This window comes from Telopea speciosissima, chromosome 7, assembly GCF_018873765.1.
Source record: "Telopea speciosissima isolate NSW1024214 ecotype Mountain lineage chromosome 7, Tspe_v1, whole genome shotgun sequence".
Taxonomy (NCBI): Eukaryota; Viridiplantae; Streptophyta; class Magnoliopsida; order Proteales; family Proteaceae; genus Telopea; species Telopea speciosissima.
This window is the reverse complement of record NC_057922.1, coordinates 20,734,677-20,759,802: the sequence shown is the minus strand read 5'-3', so window position 1 is coordinate 20,759,802 and position 25,126 is coordinate 20,734,677. Positions and strand designations below refer to the sequence as shown.

The window sequence follows — 25,126 nt, the reverse complement described above, 5'->3', positions numbered from 1 at the left end:
AGAGGAGCCCAACGCATCGAATTCCAAAACTAAAACCGAACCAAATTTGGATACTAGTTATATTACTATATTATCATACTCATATATTATAGTATATTAATTCATTATAATACTAATATATTATAATATTTATTACTAATGTTAGTGTTAGATATTCATACAAAAAAAATTAGTATTATATTTTATAATATACTATAATTATACTATAATATTATAATGAATTAATATACTATAATATATGGACCGAGTGCAAGAACCAGAACCGAACTGTGTAAGGACTGAATAGAACCGAATTTTGAAACATAAAAGAAGTTAAGAACCGAAACCAAGCAGGTTTGATTTGAGTATCGTATTTCAGAACCTATTAGATTCTCGGTTTGGTTTCGGATCACACCAAAACTCACTGGAACCGAATCGAAACCGAATAACCGATTCCAAATCGATTTACACCCGTACTCAAATATGATTTATTTTAGAATTTTTCTCCCTCAAAAAAATGAGGAAAAAAATCCATGTGTAGGCGTTCACCTCCTCATGTTTGGAGAACCTTTTCCCATTAATAAAATAAGAACAAATCTATATTGCTATCAACACAAGTATCTAGGTTCCTATCTCTAACAGTGATAGCCATCCTAGACGCTATAAATATAAAAGAACTTGTGTTATAGATAACAGAGACATCTAACGTAGCTACAAGTACTGAAATTTGATTCAGAATATCAAACAACTCACACACCCAACCCTTGTGACTGCCTTGCATTAACCAAGTAACTAGCTCCTCACTGACCACCCATATCTCTACTTGCTTGAACCCTTTTGCTACCGCTTGGAGCAACCCATACAGGATACTAATGGTTTTTTATGCCAACAAACTTCCTGTAAAATCATAACTCAAAGAAGCAAAGTGAAACTTAGCTTAAAACAGAGCAATGGATGCCCAATTGCTATATTTGGAGACCGAATCCATGCACCTATCACAAATGAGAGTTAGACGATCCCCAGAAGATAGAGCATCATAATCAGTAAGGTCGTACGATGGAGAAGTATCAACAGCAGTGGTAGAAATAAAATCAGAAAATAAAACACTCTCAACTACAATTTAAAATGTAAACTACTCAACTAGGACTTAACAATTCTTAACTACTTCTTGTTGGCTTGAAGAAAAGGTAGTAGTTGGTGATGAAGACAGGGTAAACAGTTGAAGTAGATTCGAATAGCGCTCTGCTTTATGAATAAACCACATACACACACACACACCTCTTAAACACTGTTCAAGATAAACCTCGGTAAGAAAACTATAATACAGTTCAATGTTGTTGCAGAAAATGCAGTAGTAGGCAATTTTATAACACACAAATTAATTAAATCATAAGATTTAAGTCCCTGAACTGAATTAATTAACCATTTCCATCTCTCCACATCATGTAATTACAGCGGTTTCGAATACCATTGTGGACTTCAGGAGAAAGAGATGCTTTCTCTACAATAACGTTACGATCAACATCAATTCTGTATGATATGTCAATTCCTTCCAACATTAGATGATAAGTTATATCACTAGAAAGAAATTGCCCGCCCTCATTGCTAGAAACTTCATCTCCTTCCAAATCTGAACTTATATCACCAACAGAACAGTTTTCCATCTTCCATAAGACATTATGAGGTCGATTGCGCTGTGAAACTGACCGTATATCCCATGAAAGTACCTGCTTGATCAAGCTCTGGATCTCATCTGGTGATGCATAGAGTGATGTTTTCTCCTTGAAAAAAAAAGAGAGTAAAGAACAAGTTTATGAGACTGCATTTCATGATGTGGTGCAGTTACAATATGCTTCCTTTAGTAATTCTGGCTCATAGTCAATAGTTAAACGATTTGAGCATCTGGATTCCCAATCAGTTTGGCCACCTCTTGGTTCTATCTCAAAACATGAATCAAAGATGATATGCTTCCCCAAAAAGAATAGCATTCTTATTTATCCCAAAAAAAAAAGGGAAGGGGGGGTTAGTATTCTTTGACGAACAAAGAAAAAGAGAAAGCTAACAGCAGAGTATTCAGAAGCATCCAAGATTTGGATGTACACTTCATCGGATAAGAGGGTCAGTCCATATGGGATTTATACTAATCAGATTGTAGGTGCCACATTGATGTGCTTTGACTGCTTTTTTCAGACCTTTGCCTAGATTCCTCAGTGATGCAGTTGAACTTCCTTGGCTGGACTGGCTTGACCCAGACTGGAAAAACTCAAATTAAGAAGAATTGGGTCCAAACCTGGTTTTTGGTTCCATAGGGGTATCACCATTATTTTTTTCTTTTATATGGGGATAGCTTGAAATTTGAATTTTATTTCACTATATTGGATTAGTTATCGTTATTAGCAGGATAGGAGTCAGTAGAGTTCAAGCTTGTTTTAAATTCTCTCTCTGTTGCAGATTGCGATTCGAAGTTAGTCATGGAGTTTGAATAGGTCTTATTTTCTGTTTCACATCTTCAAATGGCTATGTAACCCCATCGATTCTCAGAGTTGAATAATGAAGTATTGAATAGAATACTGGATCTGGGTCTTCTCTCATGGTTGAGAAACTGCTGCCAGTCTGTACCAGATTTGGTCGACCATTCTGATCTCTCTTCTTCTGCTCTTTCCTCTCAGCTCTCTTCTCCCAGGTGCAGTCTAATCCTTTCTTCCAACTTCCTACTTTATTTTTTCTTCTCTCTTTACAGTTGTTCTGTTTTTCATTACTGTGTCCATAAATTCTCACTACTCGTCACTGAGTACAACCCAGACTATAGATTAACTTATTAGTAATCCTTGAACAAAAGCCATTGTCAGAAAATTTCTAGAAACCATTGTAGCTTTGAATTTTAAATAATCAATAAAATAAAGATAATTGTAAGAAGCAAGGCTTTCTAAATTCAAAATAGACTGGAGCTGATAGTTGGAAAGATTAATTGCAACTAAAACTTACAGTTGTCGCCCAGAAATTGGCAAGAGTGGAAGAGAATTCCTGGGAGAAGTTGATAGATGCAACAGCTAACAAATTGTCCTCCTGCACAGATTAGATGGGATTAATAGCAACACAATACAAGAAATAATTATAAAAATGTTTTATCAATCTTTATGACAGTTGAACCATAAAAGGCCTAGGAAATACATTTTGTACCCATAAGTATCAAGTTTGCATAGGTACTGATTAGGGGTGATGTAGCCAGAAAAGGAACATATTGACAACAGCTATCTTTAAATAACACTGAGGTGTAAATCTCAAAATCAGTTTTGCTGGTCGGAACAGGATGATTCATTTTTCTGGATAAAATTTTCCTCATTGAAGGGGGAAAGTTCCAAAATATTATTCACTTTCCAAAATGTAAGAACACAATTTTGATATAGTACTATGAAAAAATATATATATATTCCTAATACAGAGAAATTGCACCAATATCTTGTACAAAGAAGGCAAGTGGAATACATATAAGAAAAAGAGAGAGAGAGAGAATTACCATTACCCACTTAGGCACTGTTGCTCCTGGGATGCTGTCGCAATATGGTAAATAAGGTTTGACATCAAGTACAGGCTGCTGATTAAAATGATTGTAGCAATTAAGGTACCGCTTTGGGGCTATGACCAATAAGCAAGGCGCTAAACACCCATGGATAGTTTAACAATGTGTGCATCACAAAAGCAATAGGGGAAACTTACTGTGCCATCAACCAGGTCTACACCAGAAAGAAGAACCATACGTCCTCGCACTGCCTCCACCTAGAATACCGAAGGATGAAACTTCTTTTAGATAGATAGATAAATATATGTATTTATATTGTGCTACACTACTACTAAATAAAAGTATGATCTCACTTTTTGTGGCAAAATTTTCACTTGACAAAAATAACTTACATTCCTCTCTCTCGTGATGTTTGAAATTTCAATAGAAATGACCAAAATTTCTTGATATTTTTTGTTTTGACAAAGGTAGAAATGAAAGCAAGTGCATAACTAGGCCTTACCAAGTTTCCGTCAAAATTTCACAGTTTCAGTGAAATTTTGACCATGTTTTGGAACCCTTTGAATAAAATGCATGGTTTCGATTGAAATAGGACGAAATTTCGGTCATTTCGACTGAAATTTCAAACAAAAAGGGCAACAAAGTAAGGTTACAATCTGGTTGTAACATCCCTTGCACCTAGAAATGCTGGTACACAAGCTTACAGTCCACATCCCTTCACAGGAAAAAAAACTAAATAATGTCTGGGTAAAGGCTGGGTACACTACTGCTGTGCCCAACACTGTGTGTGCCTCTCTCCTCCCCCCCCTGGAAAAGTTCCCCCCCTGCCCCTCCCATTGGTTGAGCCGCTAGCTCCAATAAAGCTAGCGGCGTGCCTAACCTCCATTCATAACTTTATTGGGTTTAAGGATGGTGTATTGACTAGGCTAAGGCTATAGGAAAAAAAGAATACAAGAAGGCTGTGTCAAATTATCCTCCCCCTCCATCAGCTAGCGCCCTCATCAGTAAAAGCTAAGGCAGATATGAAGATCGAAACAAACCATGGACCTGATGTTAAGTTAGTTCAGGCAGAGTGCAAACCGATGAACTTCAGTATAGTCCATGAAGAAGTTGACTCCGTCATCTTGTCAGGAATGCACCCTGCTATAAATCCTACAATGGCATTGCTGAACAAGTCCCATAGCCATATGAAGTGTAGTTGTTTGGAATGTTGTATTACACAAAGGGGTAACAAAATTTCTTTCCTTTTAGGGCTCCATTATGTCCACAAAAGATGTTTATATTCCTCATAGGAGATTCGAGATTCCAAGTATAAGAATTAAGGTACGGATCAGCAATGGCTTTTAATCTATCATTCTCCTTTTAAGTTATAGTGCAATTTTGGTACTTTACTGCCCCTGACACTACACTCCGAAAATTTAAATATTCACAATACATTTTGTGGGTCATACAAGATATATAATATATGCATGCATTATTCACACTCACTTTGGCAACTGTAAGCCCAATGGGGCATAGTCGATGTGGAGATCTAGTTGCAAAAACTCCCATTTTGCAACCTTTGAGTCTTGGTACTCTCACCTGTCCATGTTAAAACACTTCCAGCCACCCCTTGGTAGAAATCTCAAGAACATAAGAAACAAATAGTAAATGAACGTATCCTATGTAAATAACAATAGTGGAGTATCATAGACATACCTTTGCCTTGAACTTTGATTTAGATGGCTGCTTCCATAACTTTTCCAGGTCTGTATTTAAATGAAAAACATAAAGAATCCAACAATGAGAATATTCTCCAAGACCTTCAAGGGCTGCTGGAGGAACCCGGCTTGAATCCAATATTAAACATGCCCTAGCAAGAGGTACAAGCAAAGGTTGCCTTGGTGTCCCATTTCTGCATAAATGAAAAAGTGAAAGAAAGTGATGGATATTTTCACATATATATTTTTATTTATATGATATATATCCCAGTGTGATACAAGTACCTTGGTCAAACACTAGGCATATACATGCCATGCAACCATAAACAGATTTTTATATACATGAGATAATTCACATTTGTTAAACTAAGCCATTTTGGAACCTAATTGATCTTATGGCAACAAAGATAAGAGCACATGTAATTTTATACTCTTTCCATCAAACTAAAATCAAGCTGTCATCAAATAGATCCAATATCCACAATAAAAGTATCTACAAAGAAGAGAGCTGATACAAAGGCTCCAAATTTTTTTCTCCGTCAATGTTCTTAGCTCTTCAGGTTCTCGTTCTCTCTCTCTCTCTCTCATTCAGAAAATCTCTTCCAATCAGACTTTTGGAGCCCAGATTTTTCACTAATTTCATGGACAAATTTTCTCACCCACCCAAAAAGTTGGGTAAAATTGGCAGTCAGAAGTTCCCATGACACAATCTTGGCCTAACAACACCTTGCTTGACCAAATTACATACACAATCATTAGCAGACAGAGACTTCCAATGCAACGAGTTCATAGTAGAAGCCAAATAAATAATTTATCTGACTGCATCAATCTCTAGGGAAATACTCAAATACCTACAGATACTGGGCCCATTTCCCACCACGATGGCCTGCTGATATCCTACTCCGAAGACATCAGAGATGCCAGCCCACAGGAACAGCAGCTCAGCTCTCAGTAATTCCCTTACACTTATAGACCACCAGTACACACCAAGGAACTCCCCACATTAGATGTAAATTATTCCAATACTGGATGGGTTCAAGTAACCCAAGAAGCACAATCAAAGGTCAGCTTCATAAAACCCTTAGGAGGAAGGGGGCCCATCAGAGCTGGTCTTTCCGATCTGACTGTTGAAGCAATTACAGGACCCCAGTCATTGTACATGATTTATCTCTTCCTGCCATTGTGGGGCTACCCTTCCAATAATACTTTGGTGAGTGGAAGGAGAGGAATAGCAGATTATTCAAAGGCAGCCCTTATGAGAAGAGGCTGTCATTGGAAGGAATGGCAGTGATGATGGCCTTGTACAAGTTACCACTCGACATTATTGACTACAAACTTAAACGCCCAAAACCATATCTGCCCACCACATAAAGCATGTAAGACACCTACCAATTACGTAAAGTAACCAACCCCGGACCCCATGGTTACTTTGCAGTGATCAGCCTAATGTACCTAACTAAAGTTATTATCATGCTGATCACATTATAGCGATCAGCCTAATGTACAGTCACTACTGTTTGTTACTAGGTGGTCAAAGGATTACCATTTCTCAATATAACTATGCATTTTTTACACTGTCTGTTACCCTTTTCTCAATGTATATTGCAATAGATGCACCTTTAAACTCTCTACATATGCCCTTTTTTTTTTCTCTTTAAATTTTATATGGGTGTGTGATTGATGGTTAGAACTTCAACATAATAACTAGAAGAGTACGAAAGACAAAAAGAAATGAAAAAGGGAACTGAACTTAGAAAAAGAGATAGGAATATCAATAATTATAACCGAATTACCTTGTGGTAAAGCATGATTGAACAACAGCAATGGGTGTCATGGGGTAAGATACTATCTCCAACTTGTCAGAATTATGTTGTGTGACTTTTGTCAATGCTTCCCTCAAAGCCTACAAGGAACAGTACAAACAACATCACGGACTCGTCTAGATTAATGTACCACATAAGAACCCAAAGATGATAGCATTGTTAACCTACAACGACATAACCACATATTAAATAAAAATTCTTTTTTCCACTTTTATTTGGAATCCAGTATCAAAGATAAGTGAAAATAGACTTTCAGGTTGAAAGAAAATACCTGCTGAGCCCTAACTCTACCTTGCCTCTCAGCAGCACATTTCTCTAAGGAAGCCTTGAGAGAGATCTCAAGCTCACGAATCTTGGAAGTCCAATCCCTCGACTTCCTCCTGAAAATGAGAACTTCCATACGAAGAAACAAAATCAAGCTCTTCTAATATTGTAAAATGAAATCGATATCAGAGAGATTGCTCTGATCAGCGGAGGTAGACAAGTACCTGAAACAGCTACTGAAGTAGAAACCGCTGCAACGATTAAGGCGATGGACGCCCTAAACCATTTCGTATTTTCGGAGGCAGCCATGGCCATGAGAAACCTCTCAAAACACTAAAACCCCATACCAGCTTCGGCGTCGATGCTGTTCTGCGTCCCTGAGGCACCGCAGAAGACTAGTCAGTGACGTTTTTAAAATTGGAATCGGATCGGTCGAATCTGCCGATTTAGATAGGAATCGTCGAATCGACAGTGGATCAACCGCTCCAGATCCAAATCGATGGTGGATCCGCAGCTCCAGATGATTTCGATCTAGGATTGTACCGGATCGGAATCGTTTCGACCCGGTTCTCATTTTAATAACCTTCCTAGTTTACTTGCTTTGTTAATTGGCCAAGAACCTAGAAGGCTTATGGTCAAGGTACGAGGTAGCAGAATCAGTACTGAACCTTACGAATCTTGTCGAGAAATCCAATTATAGTTGACCCAAAATATCGGTTGCATTAGGGTGTCAACCGATTGGGTTCGATCGGTTTTGGTCGATCGGTTTTGGTCGGGCCTAACTGATCCCCACAATTTAAGGTCCCAACCTTTTCCACTAGTTTAAATAATCGGGCTTCATAGGTCAGGGCATGGATATATATTTCAATTTAGTCAATCAGTTATTGGTCCAAAATCAGGCTAATCTAGCTTTCAATGGGTTAATTGACTAATCAGACTACAAAAGGTCTTCAAACGGGCTATAATCAATAATCAGACTATAAACGATCAATTATCAATCAATCACAATACTCAATCGGCCCAGATCCAGCGACTATCAAAACACTAACTCGTATTGAGAATACTCAATTATTAACTGATCGTTGCTTGAGTCCAATAATTTAGTAATCTGTCAAGCCAAGCTAAGGTTTCAATCAGTTGATTCATATCGAGCCTACCGGTGCAGGGCAAATTGTTTTAGATGGGTAGGCCTTAAGATCCCTTGCTTATATGTCAGGTTTTAATGCTTTTAAAGTTTATCAAACTATCAAAGAGAAGAAAAAAAAATCTTGAAAATCCAAAAGTGCAAAAGGGTGCACACCAAAATATGATATACTCAAATAGGATTTACATCATACATTGGGGTATATAGTTGACTTTAGCCGTGAAATGGCAGGATTTACCATCATTGGAAGAAAAAAAAAAAATACAATCTTAAAGGGGCAAGAAAGTAAGGTTATAATTTCTTAATTCACCACTTTGGTTACAATAAGATTTTCCTTTCAATTAATTGTAAAGATAGATTACAAAAATGTAAATGGTAATATATAACAATATTTTTTTGGCGAGGTATTCAGTACAGTATCAAAGAAGACTTATCAGGATGATATGGTAACAGCTTCATCTTTGGGTTCATTTGAACTCTCTACACCTTCCTCATCAATTTCATTGCAATCATTCTCAAGTTCTTCTTCAAAATCAGCTAGATCCTTACCACCCCCATCATCAAAATCCTTCAAGTCCTTTATTTGAATCTTAACACGCTTCCCTTTGATGTATCGGTATTCCCAAGTTGGAGGAGGATATTTCTTCATTAACTTGTCATATTTGTCCAACATTCCCAGCTTCTGGAACACCTTCCCAACCATTGAGACAATCGAAGTGTTTGGCTTGACACCAAGCTCTTCCATATCAGCAAATACCTGCAAGAGATGACCTGAGTTGAGATCCTATAATGCAATGAAAATTTATATACTAATGCTTGACGAAATTGGTTTTGGACAACTTGCGCATCTGGGCAGAGGAGAGGGAAGGTAAATAATCACAGAGGGTGAAGCAGGATTCGATCCCAGGTCTCAGCTGCTACTAGCACAAGACCTTACAGACTAAGCTAGCGGGTAACTTCTACAAGCTACTATTCGTTTAATGTGATATTACAGAGCTAAATGAAAATAATAACCCCTAAAGATTATTAAAGCTTGTTTTGCTCCAAATAATGGACTGGGCAGAAAAGAGAAGAATCTAGGCTCATTCATGCAAACCAAAGATCTTGACTAGCTGAATGCAACATAATATATCTGAAACTTAAATTTTAACTAATCAAGATATGAAGAAACAACACCTTATGTCAATCAAATTAAATATTTTGGGTTATAATTATGTATTGTTTACACTTCAGCCTCCCTATTTTTAAATGCAACTGACACAGAAGACATGAAGAGTTTTCAAGTTTTAGTATATGACCCATAGAGCTAAATTAAACCATCGAAAACAGAGACACCAAAGTTCTCATTACAATCAAGCAGCAGATCAAAATAGCAACTATTCAAGAAATGTGATAGAGAAAGGTAGATTTCTCATTGGTCAATGAAGGATTCAATGCTCAGACATTTGGGTGCTAAGGCCATGAATAGGAATCCAGTTAATGGATGGTCTAATTAACATAACACAAGTAGTCTGTTGTTTCAGATCAAGTGGCATGCACTACAAAAGCCCCTGTCAATGCTGTCATGCACCTTCCTACCCATAAGCCAACTGTGAAGAAAGACTATAAGCATAAGCCATCCAACTACTAATAAAACTAACAGAACTCCCTTCTTCCTAGTGGAGCTGAACACAAGAGACAGCCATCTCATGTCCCATTCAAACTGCAATATAAAATGGTAAACCTCTTAGATGCACATTTTTTTTTGCCTAACAAGCAATTTGACCTCTTAGATGCACATGGTGTCATAGCTTGGTGTTTTAGGCTCTAGCCAGGCCAACCTCCAAATGCCCAGGCAGGAACCACCCAGGGGACAAATCATATTCAGAGGCAGCTCCCCACCTCGAAAGAGAGGGGGTGATTTTTGAACAAATGGCAAAAGTTAAGCTCCATGCAGTCTAGTTTCCCATCTGTTTAAACAGAGTTCTAGCATCCCAAATCAAATGAAATTGAAACTTTCAACTACATTTTGATTTAGTTAAAGCTCACTGGTTATTGAAGGGAAAAATGTGATCAATGTGACTCAGAGTTCTATTTTCATTCTTTAAAAAAAAAAAAAGTGGTTTTTCTGTCATTTTAATTTTACATGCACTATGTTATTTCATGATTGGGAGACTAACTCAGTGACGAACTTGTATGACAAATATGCAAGTCTATGCTATGTAAGAAGCATGTGCCATCTCAGGTGATTTTGGATCTAATTAAGCTCTAGCAAAAAGAAAAGTAAACAGAGGGCGGACCTCGGTGCAATGGTAAGATTGCTCCACTGTAACCTAGTGGTTGTGGGTTCAAGTCGGGAATCAGTCTCTCCACGAAGCAGGGGTAAGGCTGTGTACATTATGATCCTCCCCAGACCCCACAGTGGCGGGAGCCAAGTGCATTGGATACACCCTTCTTATTTAAAAAGAAAAGTAAACAGTAAGTGGGCAAACGGAAGTGGAACAGAGTAATCAAGGATAATTTACAAATCAAGTGGGAAGTTTTGAATGCGTTGAGCAAGTTCTCAATTTGAAAAAAATGCTATTACAATAAATGAAAGGCGGGTGTATAGCAGAAAATTTCATAATTGAACCTGAAAATGGATCTATTTAGGAGGGATGTAGGCTTGCCCCTCAAAGAGAACTTATTTATTTCAAAAGAAAAAGAAAAAAAAAAAAAAAAAAACCAACTAATTCCATTCACCAAGACATATCACAACTATTTTTTAGGGTCAGCTAAATAAATCCTCCTCCACCATTTATCTGCATTAGGGTCATAAAAGGGCGAACCCAGTGCACAAGGCTCCCGCCACTGTGGGATCTGGGGAGGGTCATAATGTACACAGCCTTACCCCTGCTTTGCAAAGGGGCTGTTTCCAGAGACTCAAACCCATGACCACTTGGTCACAATGGAGTAACCATACCGTTGCACCAAGGTCCACAGATTTTTTAGGGTCATATCTGCTGTTAATACAGAGAATACTCATGTAATGAGAATGAAGTTTACAAAGACAGACTAGGACCCATTGATATGACAGATTGTTTCCTTTTACTTCCAAAACCTAAACCAGTCAACAGATAACACAACCTAATACATCTTGATAAATTTGGGGAGCAATCAGAGCATGCTATCAGCCTAAGGAAAAAAGAGATGCAGTACTGGAGGTTCAAACCCCGACCTCTGTTTCTTTCAAACAGAATGCAAATTTGACATTTGTGCACCGAATAGCTCTCAATCAGGCAGATGGTTGTGCCAAGGTAGGTTGTGCACCGAATAACTCTCCAATCAGGCAGATGGTTGCAGAGATCTGAGCCTCCAAAGGTGTAGCAGAATCTGAGCATAAAACAGAGCCACAGGTGTGTAGCAGCCTTCCTCTTGGTTGTGTGCAGCAGCAGCAACTCTCGAATAGGATTCTTCCAGTACCTGAATTCTCTAATAAATAAAAGACTATTCTGCCCCACGATTCTTCTAGGAATATTCTCACCAAGCCAAATCAAGGGGCTGTGACACTGTTCACGTGAACAGTGTTTTGGCCTCTTCTTCTTCATGTTTTGATCTACATCACTTCACAACTAATTTTATTTTTTTTTTGGTAAATTTTTGTTTCGACAAAATGCTAACTTCATTTGCATTTGAGGACTTAAAGGTGTATATAGATGAGGGTGTTTTGTATTTTCCATTGTGAACATTTCTTTGAAAAAAGATAGGAGCACTTAGTTACCTATAAAAGTAGGAATCATACCAGCCAAATAGACTTCTTCCTAATAAGAAGGGCAGACAGAATGGTGTGTAAGGACTGTAAGGTTATCCCTAGAGAGAGCCTAACCACCCAACATAGACTTGTGGTCCTGGATTTGTGCCTCCGTGCAGTCGTGCACAGAAGCATAGGAGGAGAGAACCTATGTACCCTAAGATAAGGTGGTGGAGAAGAAAAGGGGAGTCCCTATAATGTAGGACAGGAATGAAAACTCAACCAGTCCCAAAACAGAATCTAAAAACAGGGAAAATTGGTTCAGTTCGATGGGTTAAGGCTGGGATGATTTGATAGGGTATGGTTTAGTTCAAGAGTGAGGTTAGTGTGGAGGGATAGGTCTGGGACAGTAGGAAACAAGGGGTTAAGCAAACAGATCTGTAGAAGGTTTTTCTTCTCTGCCAATTTGAGTAGCAGGCTAGGAAATAGGGATTTAATGGGTTTTGGAGAGATTTCTTGTGGAGGCCAATCAACGGATCAGAAGGGGCTGAAATGGGGATTGAGTGGAGCTCTAGGATGGGGGAAAAGGTGCTCAAAAGATGGAAGAAAAGTGATGGCTGGATAGGGCAGGAAAGAGGGAGAATGGAAATAGAAAGTATTGAAAATAGGTTCAAACCAGTCACAGAAGCAGGGGAGCAGCAGCAGTGGTTCTTGGCTGGAGTGGGGATGTCTTCTAATGGCTGGATTGCTTGAAAAAAAAAGAGAACAAGGACTGAAGAGTAACCTCCTTGGCTTCCCACCGCAAGGAATCAACTTGGATCACACACCAGCTCCATCACCAAGATTGAACACCATGGAAATAGCTTCATTGAAGCAACATGCAAGCAGTAGTATTTGTATAATAGAAATCATGGCCTGTATGGCCTCTTGAGTTGTATTTATTGACTGTCATAAAGAGAATAAAGGCAAGGGAACAAAATTAGAAAGTCCTAAATTAGAAACTTCTAATTTTGATCCTTGACTTGGATTACAAAATTACAGAACACAATCAGCTTCTAATTGATGTAACTACTATTTTAATCACCTATTAATTATGAAAATAGAAACTAACTACTAACATGAAATTAGAAAGTAAATATCCAAGACTACTAACTTAGCCCACATGGCTGACCATAACTTAAACTAGACCAATTGCACCAGCCGGTTCATTAGTTTATTACATGACTCAAAAATTAAAACATAACAACCCAATAGAGTCCATAGAACAGCACTGTTCACGTGAACAGTACCATGGGAACAGTGTTACACCAGCAGTAGTTGAGACTCAAAATCGTGCTAGCTGCCAAGGTAGGCAGCAGCCTCCTTTTTCTTCCTTGAGTACACCCTTGGTTCATGGTACAATATCTCGGCGAGATCTCAAAAATAACTCAGTTTTGTGAAGTCTCGAGACGAGACGGTAAGCGATACAAGATTTGTGCAATATCTCGGTCAAGATCTCGTGGTATATCTCGATCTGGATTCGACTCGGTCGAAAACCAAGCTATAAAAAGGCACCCTCTCGGCGAGATTTCGACCCTACTATAAAGAAAAAACACTTGGAGTTGAGGGTTTTGGTGCTTTTTTTGGGTAAATCTCACCTCAAATGAAGATTAAAGCTTGGAGATTCAAGATTGAAGCTTCAACATCAAGAGAGGGTTTTGGTATTTTTTTTCATAAATTCATGATCAATACTTTTTTGTTGACTATATAGATTTTATATGTGATACAATGTCCACCGACACTCATTTCAGTACTAGCTACTCTCAAATGGTAGAACTTGTTACACACTTACACTTGTATTGTTTAATTTATGTCTCTTTCCAAGTTTCTAACAATTATTCACAAACCGTCAAATCATCACCATGTATGATTATGAATATGATGCCTAATGCTTAAATGGTTTATGGTTTGATGTTTTTTAATTCCTAATACTTAATTAAGTTGTTTTACACCTCTACTTTAATTATATGTATTCTAAATATTGTGGGGAATAGCCTAGGGTTGAGCTCACCTACCCATAGACTACCAACCTAGGGTCCGTAGTCAAAATACCATTTTGGGTTTGAATTTGTAGAACTAATTTTTTCATTGTGTTTAGAAGGCCTAAAATAGGGTGGGTATCAAGTTTCATGACCTATCTTGGCCATATGGCCACCGAAACACACCACCGAGTCAAGACGGGAGAAAATACACCAACTTGCCGAGATCTCGCCAGAACTCAGTTTCGTGGCCTGGCGAAACCAAGGGCGAAACCGAGACCTAAAACCTTGCCTTGGTTCTGCATCACCCTAAGGACATTTACTGATCAGTGGTCAAACAAGGAGAGTGGGACTTTGAGGGAGACACCAATGTGATGTGGAACGAGATGATGACTATTAAGAGGGTTGCCAAAGATGTACTAGGGGAAACAAAGGGTAGTCGTCAGGCCCCTAGGGAGACTTGGTGGTAGAACGATGAGGTCCAAGCAGCCACTAAGACTACGTAAGATTGTTTTAAGACATGACAAAGGACTAAAGAACCAAAGGTTAAAAAGAGGTATTATTATGCCAAAAATGAAGCTAGGAAGATTGTGGGGACGGCTAAGGCGAAGAAATATGAGGATCCTTATATCAACCTAAACACAAAAGAAGGGGAAAAAACTATATATAAGATAGCTAAGATGAGAGAAAGGAAGAGTAGAAATTTCGATTAGGTAAGGTGTATTAAGGGTGATGATGGAAAAGTGTTGGTAAGGGATGAGTATATTTGCAACCTACTAAATGGAGATAGGCCAAGTAGAAATGACCCGGACAATTACATTATTCAACAAGACACCACACGCCACAGATATGTAAGAAAGGTTAGTGTGGTGAAAATTAAAGAAGCCTTAAAAAAAAATGAAAGCAGGCAAAACACTAGGCCCATGAGATTCCAATAGAAATCTGGAAAACCCAAGGAGGTTGTGGGGTATATTGGTTAACCAATCTATTTAACAGGATTATGAACATAAGGAAGATGCCAAACGAATGGAGGAGAAGCATTGTAGTCCCGATCTACCAAAATAAAGGTGATATCCAAAGCTGCAATAACTAGAGAAACATAAAGATAATGAGTCACACTATGAAACTATGAAACTTTGGGAGAAGGTTATTGAAGCTCGTTTGAGAATAGAGACTCATATCTCGGTGAACCAATTTGGCCTTACGTCGGGTAGATTCGCGACAGAAGCTATCTACTTATTGAGGAGGCTCATGGAAAGATATAGAGATAGCAAGAAGGCGATATAAAGATAGCAAGAAGGATCTTCATATGGCCTTTATTGACCTGAAAAAAGCCTATGACCGAGTCCCTTAAGATTTAATTCGGCATATTCTAGTGAAGAGAGTTGTGTCGAGTAAATATGTGGATGTAATTAAAGATATGTATGAGGGTGTGGTGAATAGTGTGAGATCTGTGGGAGGTCAAGGCAAGGAATTCCCAATTACAATTGGGTTACATCAAGGTAAAGGATCAGCCTTAAGCCCTTATCCATTTGTGCTTATCATGGACAACCTAACCAAGAGCATTCAAGACGAGGCCCCATGGTGTATGCTCTTTGCCAATGATCGTTTTGGTGAATAAGACAAAAATAGGGATTAACGCTAAGTTAGAGGTATTTAGATCAACCTTGGAAACAAGAGGCTTTAAGATTAGTACAACGAAAACAGAATATATGACGCGTAATTTTAGTTAATACTATGATGGATCTGACATGGTGCGAATTGGGGAAAGAGAGAATACTGCAAAATGACTATTTCATATATTTGGGGTAAATACGGAAGGTAACATCGAGGATGATGTTTCACAGAGAATTAAAGTAAGATGGATGAAGTGGAGAGGTGTATTTGGAGTGTTGTGTGACCATCGTATTCCTTTAAAGCTTAAAGAAAAGTTCTATAGGACTGTTGTACGGCCGGCTATGATGTATGGGGCAGAATGTTGGGCAGTTAAGAAGTGTCATATTGAAAAGCTATGTGTAGCAGAGGTGAGGTTGTAATGATGGATGTGTGGAAAAACTAGGAAGGATAAAGTAAGAAATGAGCGTATTAGAGCTGACTTGGGAGTTACCCCAATCAATGACAAGCTTCGAGAGAGTCGTTTGAGGTGGTATGGTCATGTTCAACGGAGGCCCAGGGACAACCCAGTAAGGAGGAGTGATATGATCCTGATTGAAGGAGTTAAAAGAGCTAGGGGCAGCCAAAAATGACCATAGGAGAAGTTGTGAGCAAGGACACGCATAATCTAGGTCTTGTACCAAGTATGACCTCAGATAGATCCCATTGGAGGGCAAGAATCCAAGTAGCAGACCCCATTTAGATGAGATTCTCCTGACTTACTGGGTTGTGCTTCATTCCTCTTACTTCCATTTTTCATTTTTCTTTTTATTTTCAATCTTTCATTTGTCATTTTCCATTTTTGCATTTCTTATCTCATTCCCCATCCCTCTCTTCTCCATCTCTTCATCCCCTTTTTTTTTGTTTAGACCTCAGTTTTCCCTACTTTGTTTTGTTTGGATCCATGTAGCTGACCCCATTAAGTTGGGATAAGGCTGAGTTTTTTTTTTTTTTGTTGTCTCCTGAATAAGGGTATATTTCTATTTGTACAATGTACAGCTTCCTATAAATATAACCTCCTTTGGGTGAATTGATTAAGGAGATGACCCTCCAAATCAGAATTTCATATTTTGGTTTCTTACAATAGGAATACAGAAATTTCATCAAATTAGAATAAGATTAATAGGACTGTTCAACAAATCCTGATAGAAGCACCACCATGCATCTGAATCACACGATATGCTCGTGAAACTGAACAACTATGAACTTCATATACATTATATGAAGCTGCACAGAAATGACGGTACACCAATTTCTTCTTTTTATTTTTTATTTTTTTGGTTTAAGGCTGAATATAGGAGACAATTTTCATACCTGAAGGCTGCTCCGATCATGAGTAAATGCCTAATTTTAAATTAACAATAATGAAGCTATTATATTAGAACTGAAACATGTGCAATTAGGTGAAGTAAATAACAGTGGCTATGCAGAATATACTGAAGTATATGCATCAAAAGGTGGGCAACTTAAGCATTCAGAGCAGTCAGTCGACTATTTACATGAGTATTTTTTACACATGGCCATGTCCTTTGCATTGGTTTTCACAGAAGATTGTCAGATGGAAGCTTCAAGCTCCATTTTTCAAAGTAATAAGTATGACAGTCTTTTTTTATAATGTGACTTCATGACAAAGCCATAAGTACAGATTATGTTTGTACTTATCAATTTAACAAGTTAGCAATGGGATGACAAGTAAAATACCTCAAACAATTTCTCATACATGCCCCTGCTATAGTAAATTGAAATCATTTTGTTGAAAAAAACGCGAGGCAAGCTTTCCAGATTTTCAGAAAATATTTTGTTCCAAAGTTCTTCGGCTTCTTCAAGTCTATCATCTTGTGCTAAAGCATTTAACAACATAAAATAGCTCCCCATTGTTCTTCCTTGACCTTTACTTAACATCCACTTTGTCACCTACATCCCCATAAGCCAACATACTTGAATAAGTTAAAAAAAATATTCCTCAAAATAATTTCTTTTTCTTTCTTTAGGGAAAGATGAAAAGAAGGATGATAAACAATACCTGAATTATCCTCTTCCACTCTCCTTCATTTGCTAGGGTTTTCAAAGCTTTTTTTACGGCGATTAAAGGAAACTCCAACTCCCAAGCAATATAAGAATCAAGAGCCCCATAAACTTCCTCTTTGACATTTGACAATCCCTTTATCTGAACAAGCATAGCCAGAATCACAAGTTACTAAATGGCAAAAGTACAAAACATTAATTCAAAATTTTCCCAGATTTTGCTTAGATTTTGAAAATGCAATAAAGCTTAATGTGTCTCATAAATTATCAACACCACAAAGAAGATCCAACAATGCAGATTAAGATGATGACAATAATAATAATAAAGAAAGAGGACCTCACACATTCAACAAGCTTTTGCGACTTGGAGATTGTGCCTATTCTCTTCTTAGTTTTCCATACTCGTGGATATCTTGGTCTTGGGCCTTTCGCAGCACATAGCTGAGAAATAACATCCGATAAAGATCCAAACAACATTAAAGAAAGAAAAAGAACATTAAAATAATAGCCCCAAACTTAAGGAGAGTGCTTACAACAACAGCATTAGCTTTTCCAGAAATATTCACTGATTCCAATCTTTGGGTAACAATGGCTGTAGAGTATTTGAGATTAAGCATCCTGCGAGAAGCCAAATATAAGAACTGAAGTTATTAGATACCTTAAAAAGCTAAATTCTCATAATCGATAGAAAACCCACGTTGTCATTTGCAGATGAAGAAAGAAAAAGAACATAAAAATTAACAAGGGTATATACAAACAACTTGTCCTCAAAAAGAAAAACAACATCAAAGAAATAAGACACAAATTGAAAATCTGCCACGTTCAATGCTGAGACAAGAAAGAAGGTTACCCTCTAATGGAGCCTCTACCCACGAAATCAAAGCCTACAAATTGATCAAGCAAAGTGGTCAGAAAGAGTCATGATACTCACCGAGGGGGGAGGGAGTACTAAAAAGAATTGTAGGGGGAAAAATCCCGGAGAAAGAGAGAGAGAGAATGGTTGACAAATTTGGATTGGGGAATTATTCGGAAGGCAACAAATTGAGAATAAATCATTTTGTTAATTTATGAATTCGATCAAAGAAGTGGACTTAAAATAAATTCAGATATAGATTGATTCGGGAATTATTTGTTTAGCTATAAAATAAAATTAGAGCAAATAATTTGAATATTCATTTTTTAATATTTGTTGTATCTATTTCACATTATCAATCAATTATCATACGTGCATAACATACAAGTTATATGAAAATTGAAATAAATTCCATTTCACAAATCACAATATAATGTATAACGGAACCAGGCATGTGTTCATTTAGTACGTAAGGCAGTTCCAAAGGGAAACTAGATTCATCAAATACAGCATATCCAGAAATATATATGGCTAGTGCAAGAACCCAAACATCATCAACCACTTATCATTCAGTGGACTTCAAGGTTAAGATCAATGTACCAATATGTTAAAGCACACGGCTTGATGTACAGACAGAACTTCATTCACAAGCCATAGGGCAATCATAATCCATGGGTCAATGAAATATTAATTTGGATAGCAATTGAAAGGTCATCAGTGAGGGTGCTCTATTGATTAAAAACAAAGCAGTAGTGATAACTCAAACTTGAAAGGACTGAGCAATATGACTGTACATCAGCCCTGAGAAACTGGTTTCTGCGATATGAGGGTATTGTTCCTCCAGTACACTCGTTCAGTGCTGTATATTAGGACATGAACACTGATGACAACTTCCATGGATCTTGGGGGATTTTTTTTTATTTTTTATTTTTTTTTGTGAGTGAGGGGGGGGGGAGGGGGGCGACAATTATAAACTTCCCCAAAAAGCAAAGATTGAATCTTTCAAACATGGCACCTATATAACCAAGAACCAGATAAAAGTATTCCCAATCATTACCGAACACAAGGAGATGGCCCAAATATTGAAATGAACGAACTAGGATGGTGAAAAGGAAAATCTATTTTTTTGTATCTGTTTGACAATCAGAAAGGGTGTTGCCGTGGTTGGAATGAACAAACAGGCTTCATATTCCTACTTAATAGTAGGGAAATGCGTTGTGCTTGAACAGCCACAAGATTGCAATCAAATCGCCACAATCAACTTTCTTTCATCCTGGGGAAAGGATCTCAAGAAAGACTTGAAACAAAGCAAAGCATAGAGATTAAAACAAAGCATGATTGGGTTGTGCGAACAGGAAAGCCATTACCCCCCATTGAACGAAGAACACAGGCCCGGTTTGCCTGAGCGAGGAATAGGATCTTTTGTATAAAAACCTACTAGTATGAAGAGAGAAAGTTAGTCGACTGCAAGGTTCTCAAAGCAGTAGGCAACCGTTGGAGGGCCTCCTACCCGCTTAGGTGACCAAGGCATCCAAGTATTATTTTTTTTTTTGCATCCATTATATTTGGTAGACTAGTATAGCAAATAACCAAATAGCATGTTGAAGTTATAAAATTCTACTTATATGCTACATCAAGATTCAAGAATCATCAATGCAATATGGTATATTTATGCTAGCAATGACCTAATCTGAGAAAACCAACAAATAATGAACAAAGTATAGAATATAAAGAAGCATATCATCAAAATAACAAATCAATAAACTAAGAGCATAATAGCATATAATTAAGAAATGTAATAACAAATATAAAGAAAAAAAAAAAACAGAAGGGACTGTTAAAATATGTAAGTACTTATTATACTAACAATAATAATCCACCAGAAATAATAGCTAACAATAGGAAAATATAAATTGAAGTGGGTTTAATATAGAAAAAAATATAGGCACAAGAGGCTATTACCTTCTTTTTCTTCAACACACGATAGCCCAACCTACTATCAAATGAGAGAGCTCACTCTATAGAGCTTTGTTTAGTTTGAGATTTTAGGTATAAATTGGTAACGTCTAGGCCTCTTAAGACTGACCAAGATCAACTCCATAAATTAGGTTTTTCACCAACCACAAACTCTTGAAGTCTGAACTGGAGGTACCAGTTGGTTCAGACTGAAACTCAACTCGAATCCACCAATAGTGGAAGTCTTAGGAGCTGGAACTTGAGGAAGAAGAAGAAGAAAGAGGGGGGGCGGAATAAATCGTTTACAGATTACTAGTTACAGCATACAGAGAAATGGAAGAGGGAAAAGTAGAAAACAGACCGGAAACTGCGTTACCGGGAGGAAGAAGAAGAAGAATTACAAGCAGGAAAAAAAATGCAACTGACTTACCGCACAGGATGCCTCCAGAGAGAAGCTGCATCCGGAGATGTCTTGATTGGAGGAAGAAGCCGCCGGGGCAAAGTTCAGGTTCATGACAGCGAGAAGAAGATGAAGAACAACTAAAGAAGAAAAAAATTTTAAAAACAAAAATGAAAATTCAAACTCAGGACTTACCGTTGTCGAAGCCGCCTAACCGGAGATGTCGTCGCGTCACCGTCACGGGGAGGGGAAGGTAAATCCTATCCAGGTAGCAAGCAGAGTGTGAGAGGAAAGCTTTTTGCCCCATTTTTATGGTTTGATCCTATGCAGAAGGGTACATGTTTATTATAAACAGCAAACTAATCAGAAGATGGAAAATAGAATCAAAATATCATTGAGTTCCTTATCCTTATCCGGCTGCGTAGTGTCCGCTTGCGTCTCCTTGTGTTTATCTATGTTCTATGGGAGAAAGAACCCTAACCGCTGCTCTGCTTCGGCGTGTGACCTGCGCCCAAACACAGCCCAGTGCAAAAAGACCTGTGCACCCTTGGTCCTTTTCGCCTTTTTCGGGGGTGCACAGGTCTTTTCACACTGGACTGTGTTTGGGTGCAAGTGCACGAACTGAATTAGAATCAATCACAATCGATTTTGCTCTGAATCGACCTATTTGAGAAAGGATTTTAAACTTGGAATCAAGAATTGAATTAGTCCCAAATGATTCTGATCTTGGTTCGATCAGAATTGGCCGAAATCGATCCCAATAACCATAGAATTGGCCATCAAATCTGAAAACCCAGTGATCCTGTCCAAAAAATAATAATAATAATAGAATTGACCATTTTGGAATGGCTATAATCAGTATCAGTCACGATCGATTCTTATTTGAATTGACCGATTTGACTAAGGATTTTAACTTGGAATCAGGGATTGAATCAGTCCTTACTGATTCGGATCCATCCGATCCTAATGGACCAAAATCAATTCCAAAAACCATACAATTGGCCCTCAAATATAAAGAACCTAGCAATCCTATATTCCTATCCCGAAAAACTTAGAATTTGCCCTCAAATATGAAAACCAGCTATGCACTCCCAAAAACCTGGAATACTCGTTTCGAAATGGCATCAGTCACAGTCGATCCAGGTTCAAGTTGGCCGATTCGATCAAGAATTTTAGATTTGGAATTGGAGATTGAATAGGTCCTTGCCAATTTTTATCCGATACCAATTTGAAATAGGTTAAAAAAATCCTAGAATATAACTTAAAATTTGAAAACCTAGCAATACAATCCCCAAAACCCTAGAATCGGTCATTTTGGAATGACCAAAATTAGGATCAATCATTGTTGACTCCGATTCAAATTGAATTATTCAACCAAATATTTTAAACTCGGATCATATCGGAATTGCCCAAAATCGATCCGAAAAAAAAAACATAGAATCTACCCTCAAATATGAAGATTCAATGATTTATTCCTCATTACCCATGAATCGATTGTTCCAAAATGGCTAGAATCAGGATCGATTGGATCAAGATAAAGTCTTATATCCAGTCAGCATTTGGTTCGTCTACAGTTTAATCGACCTTAGAGTGACAGTCCAAGCCCTAACTACACCAAGACCAAAAGTGGCTGAACGATTTTCACGGGTATCACGAATCCCATAGAAGTGGATGCTGAGCTGTATCTCACTTTGGAAGGGGAAAATGCTTTAGGCGGTGGAAACGAATCTTTTGAAGGACAAAACATGCTTGGAAGTGATAAAAAGTAGTATAGCACAGCTGGAAAAGCAAGCTTTAACTTTATTTTCCATAAAGGCAAACACACGTGTAGGCCAACTTCCTAATAAAGCCATTCGACTTGAGTACGAGGCATTGAAGACTGTGTGTAACGTACTGTCAACTCACGTGATAGAGCAGAGAAAATATTCGTCATTATCTCCATTGCTTTTGAAAATGAGAGTTTCGTTTTCAGAGCGTCTTTATTTTTGTTTGAATTTTAGTTTGAAGTCCGACTTTGGTCTATAAAAGGCAATGTATTAGTAGTATTGAGGTATCGGGTATTCAAGCTCTTGAAGCATTATAGTGGAGAGAGTGTGGAGTCAAGTCTGAGAGCTATCTTTTCCATCAGCGAAGAAGCTCTAAGTGTTTTTCAGTTTTGTGTCTTGTTCGAGTGATAGCCTTAAGCCAGAGGTCTGTTCCGGAGAAGATGACTCCCACCGGAAGTCTGAGTACGGTGTTTGATTAGTGAAGCCTGAGTAATTGTTCATCCTTTTTCATATTTCTTGTAAGTATTTATTTTCGTATTTAATGGAAATGTTATATTGTTTTCTAAACATGAGTGAATAGTTTTAAAAGGCTGAAGACCGTAGCAAAATTCCTAGACACGGGTATAAGGAACTTTGCATACATTATTATCTTTCTTTTGGCAATATAGAGCGAATATATATGTTACACTTTGGGAAATATATTATCATTGAATTGATAGTGATGTCTCAATATGTTGCCAATTTCATTACTATATTTCTTTAGCCAATATATATCAAATCAATTTTTTTTTTTTTCAATTTGGGAAATACATTTCACGGAATTTGTGGTGATGTGTCAATATGTTGTCAATTCCCATTACTAAATTTATTGACTGAGCATCTCCTTTGTTATTATAAATAGCATACGGTTTCAACAAATGTTATTCTACTAACAATATTTTTTTATCAACCATCTTGATGGAGTCCTTGTATGTGCCCTTCCTTCTCCAGCATCGATTATTTGTCAATGATTTAGACTTCAAGGAAGTGTTATTTCCCATGAGGTTTCTTGTGTAGATATATTTTTTTTCTAGAAATTCAACATTAATATTATTTGTGTTCAACCATAACTTTCTTTGTGTCTGATAATGTTAGAATGTTCTACCCATTTATATCATATATGTAAAAGCATTTATCATTTTACAAAATCAACAAAAAGTAGATTATAGTTAGAAATTATTTTATCGAAAGTGGTGAATATTATCTATCGGTTGGTTAAATTCTATTCCAATTTAGTTACATGTTTTTGTTATCTAGACACATTCCCTCCTTAGTTATATGACACTTTTAAGTAATACCGATCATTTCATTATTGGTAATTCAATGAGTGTCTTTTATAGCAAAAAAAATATTTCATTATGCGAAAAATAATATCAAATGAATCACTTCAGCCTATATATGACAATTAATTTTCATCCTAATCTATTCTATAGTGGGTACTTGATTATCTGTAACTTAGCCTATGAATTGCTAAAAGATCGTTGTTCTTCTCATTCAACATATTTCATTGTGGACGTTTCTTAAAGCAGGAATTTACCAGAACATTTGTAAATGCTTGACACGAGAAGAGATGGAAGACAACTATTTCCAAAGGCTTGAGACACATGAATTAAAACAAAATATAGAAGGCTATATTATTGGATCAATGATTTACCAGGTATATTACATGAGGAATCAATCTTTGGTGTATTTTCTTGGGTAAATATCACCCCCTTTCCCCCAAGTTTTGAATAATGATAATGTCTTCCTCCACTTTTGAAAAATTCTATCATGAATCAAGGAGAAAAGAACTAATTAATTATTGTTGCAAAAACTGTGAAAATTTATTGCAGGCGAATGGGAATAGGATTGAAGCTGGTATCTAAAATGGAAGAATGGTTCAGAGAGAGAAAGGAGCAGAGTATACATGGCAACAGAGAAAGATAACGAAGCTTCATTAAAGCTATTCACCGAAAGATGCGGTTACGCAGAGTTTCGTAACCCTTGTATCTTTGTTCGCCCTGTCTTCGCTCACCGGGTCTCCCGACGCCGAGTCTCTCTATCGCCGCCGATTCTCCACAATCGAGTTTTTCACTAGAGACATCGATTCAATCCTCCACAACCGTCTCAATCTCGGCACTTTCATCGCCGTTCCTTCCTCTGGCTACCTCGATTCATGGCCTGGTGTGGACCATTTCCTCTCAAACCCACCTGAGTCCTGGGCTGTGCTTAGTATTTGGAACAGCAAAGAAGTGTTCACATCTTTCCAACCGTTGTCGGCCAGATCTGGAAAACTTG

The 25,126-nt window shown here is 37.6% G+C and overlaps 2 protein-coding genes across 7 annotated transcripts; both read right to left on the bottom strand.

Annotated features, from left to right (window-relative positions):
* Positions 1 to 1,263: 1,263 nt before the first annotated feature.
* On the bottom strand, positions 1,264 to 7,652 carry LOC122667683 (tRNA (adenine(37)-N6)-methyltransferase). 4 transcript variants are annotated; one of them, XM_043864058.1, is made up of 9 exons: positions 7,511 to 7,652; positions 7,294 to 7,415; positions 6,993 to 7,186; positions 5,198 to 5,393; positions 4,988 to 5,080; positions 3,697 to 3,756; positions 3,497 to 3,571; positions 2,965 to 3,045; positions 1,264 to 1,760 (listed from the first exon to the last, which is right to left on the bottom strand). In XM_043864058.1, exons 3-9 carry the CDS (start codon positions 7,031 to 7,033, stop codon positions 1,398 to 1,400), a joined length of 909 nt encoding a protein of 302 aa, XP_043719993.1. In that variant the 5' UTR covers positions 7,034 to 7,186; positions 7,294 to 7,415; positions 7,511 to 7,652; the 3' UTR covers positions 1,264 to 1,397. The 4 variants fall into 4 exon arrangements, with proteins under 4 accessions (XP_043719993.1, XP_043719991.1, XP_043719994.1 ...); XM_043864056.1 differs by having other exon boundaries at positions 6,993 to 7,102; XM_043864059.1 differs by having other exon boundaries at positions 7,294 to 7,402; positions 7,511 to 7,639.
* Positions 7,653 to 8,706: 1,054 nt separating this feature from the next.
* Positions 8,707 to 19,532, bottom strand: LOC122667685 (pentatricopeptide repeat-containing protein At4g21190). Of its 3 annotated transcripts, none has more exons than XM_043864064.1 (6): positions 19,483 to 19,532; positions 18,369 to 18,453; positions 18,178 to 18,276; positions 17,834 to 17,977; positions 17,512 to 17,724; positions 8,707 to 9,187 (listed from the first exon to the last, which is right to left on the bottom strand). In XM_043864064.1, coding segments are annotated over exons 1-6 (867 nt in total). In that variant the 5' UTR covers positions 19,485 to 19,532; the 3' UTR covers positions 8,707 to 8,863. The 3 variants fall into 3 exon arrangements, with proteins under 3 accessions (XP_043719999.1, XP_043719997.1, XP_043719998.1); XM_043864062.1 differs by having other exon boundaries at positions 18,372 to 18,453; positions 19,483 to 19,519; XM_043864063.1 differs by lacking the exon at positions 19,483 to 19,532 and having other exon boundaries at positions 18,372 to 18,513.
* Between the last annotated feature and the right edge of the window lie 5,594 nt (positions 19,533 to 25,126).

What these genes read in the sequence shown, in the direction of transcription:
- LOC122667683 (XM_043864056.1), bottom strand. Translation starts at nt 7,601, where the DNA reads ATGGCCATGGCTGCCTCCGAAAATACGAAATGGTTTAGGGCGTCCATC. An exon ending in TTGGGCTTACAGTTGCCAAA is followed by an intron (nt 3,757 to 4,987) that starts GTGAGTGTGAAT and finishes TCGGTATTCTAG; the next exon opens with GTGGAGGCAGTGCGAGGACG. An exon ending in CAGTGCCTAAGTGGGTAATG is followed by an intron (nt 3,046 to 3,496) that starts GTAATTCTCTCT and finishes TAATCTGTGCAG; the next exon opens with GAGGACAATTTGTTAGCTGT.
- LOC122667685 (XM_043864064.1), bottom strand. An exon ending in CGCAAAAGCTTGTTGAATGT is followed by an intron (nt 17,978 to 18,177) that starts GTGAGGTCCTCT and finishes ATGCTTGTTCAG; the next exon opens with ATAAAGGGATTGTCAAATGT. An exon ending in TGTATGAGAAATTGTTTGAG is followed by an intron (nt 9,188 to 17,511) that starts GTATTTTACTTG and finishes CATCTCTTGCAG; the next exon opens with GTATTTGCTGATATGGAAGA.